Source organism: Curcuma longa, chromosome 8 (assembly GCF_044706935.1).
Source record: "Curcuma longa cultivar G26 ecotype Majalengka, Jawa Barat chromosome 8, ITB_CL_G26_1.1, whole genome shotgun sequence".
Taxonomy (NCBI): Eukaryota; Viridiplantae; Streptophyta; class Magnoliopsida; order Zingiberales; family Zingiberaceae; genus Curcuma; species Curcuma longa.
Window position 1 is genome coordinate 12,909,291 of NC_133868.1, and position 5,611 is coordinate 12,914,901.

The following is a 5,611-nucleotide window of genomic DNA, read 5'->3' on the forward strand; positions in this document are numbered from 1 at the left end:
GGATGTCTTCTGATGGACTAGGAAAGAGAAGTTGAACTAAAAGTTTGCTACTTCTTGCAAGAAACAAGAGGACCCACATCTATTGTTTCTTTAGTCTTGAAGTCCCTAATTTTATTTATCATTTGAGTGATTAAGATAGGCTTGTTTATTTTTCTCTCTCTTTCTTTTAAAACACATTCTCCTTTCTCAATTAAACACTCTTTGCTTGATGAAATTGATGTTGAATTCCAAATCTCTTTTTGTTTTTTGACAACTTTTCTGCTATTCATAGAAATATATGGTTTGGCTTACTAATTCTCAGTTCAGTGCTTTATCAGTCTTATTTCTCTTGTAATGGAGCAAATGCAAGAACATTATTCTTTATCAGCAAACAACCTTAAGGTCCTTAATTGGCGAGCTCCAAGAAAATGTATAAATTAAGGATAGTATAGGAAACCTATATGTAAGTCAGAAAATAGAATATTCACAAACAGTATGGGCATTAATCACTTGTGAAGAGTGCCAAAAACATTTGAAATCGTTTCTTGTAAAGTTCATTATTCCGTCTTCCGTTTCTGAGTAGGGGTGAGCAAAAATCTGTTAAACCGAATAAATCGATCAAACCGAACCGAATTTTTAATTCGGTTCGGTTATTTCGGAAGTTCGGTTATTTTTTTAAAAAAAAATCGGTTAATTCGGTTCGGTTTCGGTTTTAAATTTTCTTATTCGGTTAAACCGAATAAACCGAATTAATTAAATTAAAAAATAATTTATAAATTTTAAGTAAATAAATTTATAAATATCTAATTTATTAGTAAAATTTTTATAATATTTAAAAAAATTTGGTTAATTCGGTCGAAAACCGAATTAACCGATAAAATATCGGTTCGGTTTGTTCGATTTTTATTAAAAATTCGATCGGTTCGGTTGGTTCAAAAAAAATCGATTTATTCGATTTTCGGTTAATTCGGTTTTTTGACAACTTTTCTGCTATTCATAGAAATAGATGGTTTGGCTTACTAATTCTCAGTTCAGTGCTTTATCAGTCTTATTTCTCTTGTAATGAAGTCAAATGCAAGAACATTATTCTTTATCAGCAAACAAGGCAAGGTCCTTAATTGGCGAGCTCCAAGAAAATGCATAAATTAAGGATAGTATAGGAAACCTACATGTAAGTCAGAAAATAGAATATTCACAAACAGTATGGGCATTAATCACTTGTGAAGAGTGCCAAAAACATTTGAAATCGTTTCTTGTAAAGTTCATTATTCCGTCTTCCGTTTCTGAGTAGGGGTGAGCAAAAATTTGGTTAAACCGAATAAACCGATCAAATCGAACCGAATTTTTAATTCGGTTCGGTTATTTCGGAAGTTCGGTTATTTTTAAAAAAAAAATCGGTTAATTCGGTTCGATTTCGATTTTAAATTTTCTTATTCGGTTAAACCGAATAAACCGAATTAATTAAATTAAAAAAATAATTTATAAATTTTAAATAAATAAATTTATAAATATCTAATTTATTAGTAAAATTTTTATAATATTTAAAAAAATTTGGTTAATTCGGTTAATTCGGTCGAAAACCGAATTAACCGATAAAATATCGGTTCGGTTTGTTCGATTTTTATTAGAAAAATTCGGTCGGTTCGGTTGACAACTTTTCAAAAAAAATTGATTTATTCGGTTTTTGGTTAATTCGGTTCGATTCTTAATTCGATTTTAACCGAATACTCACTCCTAGTCTCCAAGAAATTAGGGAAGTAGGATTTTAAAAATTCGGTTCGATCGTTTCTTGTAAAGATTCGTCTTTTCTGAGTAAGCAAAAATTCTGTTAAACCGAATTTTTAATTCGGTTCGGTTATTTCAGAAGTTCGGTTATTTTTTTAAAAAAAAAAATCGGTTAATTCGGTTCGGTTTCGGTTTTAAATTTTCTTATTCGGTTAAACCGAATAAACTGAATTAATTAAATTAAAAAAATAATTTATAAATTTTAAGTAAATAAATTTATAAATCTCTAATTTATTAATAAAATTTTTATAATATTTAAAAAAATTTGGTTAATTCGGTTAATTCGGTCGAAAACCAAATTAATCGATAAAATATCGGTTCGGTTTGTTCGGTTTTTATTGGAAAATTCGGTCTGTTCGGTTAGTTCAAAAAAAATCGATTTATTCGATTTTCGGATTAATTCGATTCGGTTCGGTTTTAACCGAATACTCACCCCTAGCTATCAAAGATTAAATAATTGTTAGGAAAATAAAAAAGGCGGCAGAATCGGGAGGGTTAATTCTTGATATTCTTTTCTTTTTTAACGTTTACCGTTCGTTCCCTATATACCCTTTAAATCATCCTTCCCGTGTAGGAAGGACACTTTTCTTCATTTATTTATATATTTTATGAGTCATGATATCTTGCGTGGTTTATCCCGTGCGATTCGTATGCGACACCTTCGATCCATCGTCGCTGTCGCCGTCCTCGCTGCGCCATCCGGCCACCGTAGTCGCTGCCTCAAGACACGATCAACGCGATGCTCGCAAGCGCTCTATCCGATAGCAGATTCCAACCGGATAGTGGTCGGAATCCGACGAATTTGATCAAAAACACAACCCGCAATGTGGGCACTGGATTCCGGCCAAATCGTGGCCGCGACGCCGATCCTTCCTCGGGGGATCTCATATCATAATTTGGTCAGAATCCGACGCCTACTACTGCCGGCCACGTTTCCTGTCAAAATCATCAAATTTCGACCACTATCCAGCCGGAATCCACCGCTAGATGAAGCGCCGACGAGTGTCGCATCGATCACGTCCGAGGTGGCGGCCGATGGTGGCCGGACTTTTATAAAATCAATGGTATCAGAACAGGTTAAGAGCTCTGTGTGTTTGGTTTCAATTTTTACATGCACTTTTATAAAATTAGACAAAATAATAGTAGGATGTGCAATAGATTAACTCTGTGGTTCCAGGCATCCTAAGTTCCGACTATTATGGCCAAGAAAAATTTTATGATGTGATGTGTATGTTTGGATCCCTCGAGTTTGTCGAGGTTGTATTTTGTTGTAATAATTTAAGCACAGTGGGACGCTATATAGATTTATTTTTACAGTTCGATCTAGAATTTTTGTAAACTCCTTTGTGGAGTATAGGATCGATAAGATGTAAAATTTTTCTATAATTATTGTGACTTTTTCTTGCGTGATGAGAACTGGATGCGCAGCGAAACAAGAAAGACGCGACTGAGTCCACGGGAGGCTTCTTGAAGAACGACGAATATTGAAAATGTCATAATAGTTGGAAAATTATTTTTTCATATTTTTATTGCTTATTCTTTATGTTGTTTTTATTATATCTCTTGTGCTTTATGTAATTGCATATAATTTTTTTATGCATAAAATTACATAGGTAAAACCCCTAAGGATTTGTCTAGTGGGGCATTATGTGTACATTATTAACAAGTTCTTAAAATTGGTTTTGTCTAAGAAAGTGGTTGATGCTCCAATAACCAAGAAGGCCGATGTGCCTCACCACGGCCTGGAAACTAATTTTTTTGAATAAGTTAATATGTATACATAATTAAAATACCTAAGGGTTTTAGTGAGAAATTATAAATGCATAATTTAATGATGTCCTTAATTGGTTTTGTCTAAGAAAGTAGTTGATGCTCCAATAACCAAAAAGGTCGATGTGTCTCGCCATGGCCTGGAAACTAATTTTGGAATAATTAAATATGCATACCAAACATAAGAGCCCAATGATCTAAATGTGTCGATTAAACTTTGTTTGATCGACTATGAGGGCAACTTGAATCTATTTCTGAAAAAAAATTTATTCGGTAAGAATTCACTGGAACGGTTTTTCAAGACTTTCCCATCCCAACAGTTACATGCTCCTAAATTGATTTAAATTGAAAATAGTTAATCAATTCAATGAGTTTAATGAACTATATAAATGTTTATTTCTAGATTTCGAATAGTTGAGAATAATATAATAATTTTAAATAAAATTATTGAGCAACACTAAATAGACCACGTTATTTTCTTTTCTTTTCAATGAGAAACATACGATAGTACACCAGCTTCCATCCTATATATATATACTCCCCCCAATATATAAATGGATAGATAGATATAGATAGATAGATAGATAGATAGATAGGCAGACACAGGCATGAGCACCATGCCAGTTATTAGAGCACATTGATTCTTGGCATATATAATTTGGGACTCGATCAGCTTAGCTACACTTCTGCCACCGGAGCACGATCTCCTGCCTCACCCTGTGCGCTGCTGCTCTTCTTCTCAGGGAGCTCCTGCAGGCTCCCTAGCTTGGCCTTGCTCTCGTCCTTGTTGTAGTTCATGTAGATCAAGTATAGGATGATTTGCGTGATCCCAAACAGGAACCCAAACACATTCGGCACCTGCATGCCACAAGATGAGCACGGCCGGAATCAGTATATATATATTCAGACATTCATGCATGCGTACCGCGACGAGCTAGTTCGCATACACGTACCGCGACGAAAAGGTCCCTGAGGAGCATCCCGTAGCTGAACCACGCGATGGCCGACAGTGTGAGGAAGAAGGACAGTGAAAATGGCATGTACTCTACGCTCTTGGTCCTTATCACCAGCCTCTGAAAAAAGGACGAGTTCACCGGCACAAAATGGTTAGTTAGCTAGCTCACTGTGAGGTTTGCTCACTATGCTTCAGGGTGTTCTATCGCTTACTATGATGCTGAGGGGAGCCACGAAGACACTGACTGCGAAGGAGGCGCATATCCCTCCCGTAATCTGAGCTCTGCGGCTTTCCTTGATGAAGAGGTTGCTCACGAGGAGTAGGCAGCCAAATACCCCCAAATTGATCAGCACTATCAGCTTCGTCGTGAATGTCTGAATGAAGCACGTACGAAACCGGTACATATACGTCGACTTTTGATATGAAGCAAATAGGAGCTAGCTAGGAGGACTGACTGGTTACGTACGTACCCTTGACTTTGCTGGCGCGTAAAGGAGGAAGATAAAGAGGTAGACGACTTCGATGAAGCAGACGGCGATGTTGATGGTGAGCAGCAGAACGTCGGCGGTGAGGATGCCGTAGTAGACCCACATGGTGGCGCTGAACAGCCCCACCACGTATGGCACTGAGTGGAAGGATTCAGTCGACTTCTTCTTGTAGATCCTATAAAAGGTCGGCACCGGAGCCAGCACCACCATTGCCGACAGCAGATTGCCTGCGCAAGGAAATCGAAAGGGCATTGATTATATTGTCGATCAAAATTGGACTAGCTAGAGAAGCAATGGAATGGTTTAGGAAGAAGGTGCATGCATCACCTAAAAGGCCTGCGCATGTGAGAGCAGGGTTTTCAATGGTGATGACAAGCATCTTCGATCCACAAAGCTTCTCTCGTCTTCTCTTTCCTTTCCTTTGGAGTTAGAAAAGAGAAGGGAGGAAGCTAAGGGAGAAGTTAGTCGATCGATCACACTGCTTCTGCTGAGGCTTCTTTGGCTCCCTATTTATATGGATCAGAGCACTAAAGGGTTCAGAGCACTAGTTATTGAATGTGTTTGATGAAATGTTACCTGTCACTCTAGGAACTCCCTACTGTGAGCTCATCTGTAGGCATTATTATCTTAGTTC

At 36.9% G+C, this 5,611-nt stretch overlaps 1 protein-coding gene across 1 annotated transcript; it reads right to left on the reverse strand.

Moving 5' to 3' along the window:
- Positions 1-4,212: 4,212 nt before the first annotated feature.
- Positions 4,213-5,356, reverse strand: LOC141834133 (bidirectional sugar transporter SWEET12-like). Its single transcript, XM_074721584.1, has 5 exons — positions 5,305-5,356; positions 4,960-5,204; positions 4,702-4,863; positions 4,488-4,607; positions 4,213-4,392 (listed from the first exon to the last, which is right to left on the reverse strand). The coding sequence occupies exons 1-5, from the start codon at positions 5,354-5,356 to the stop codon at positions 4,213-4,215; spliced, it is 759 nt and encodes a 252-aa protein (XP_074577685.1).
- Positions 5,357-5,611: the final 255 nt, after the last annotated feature.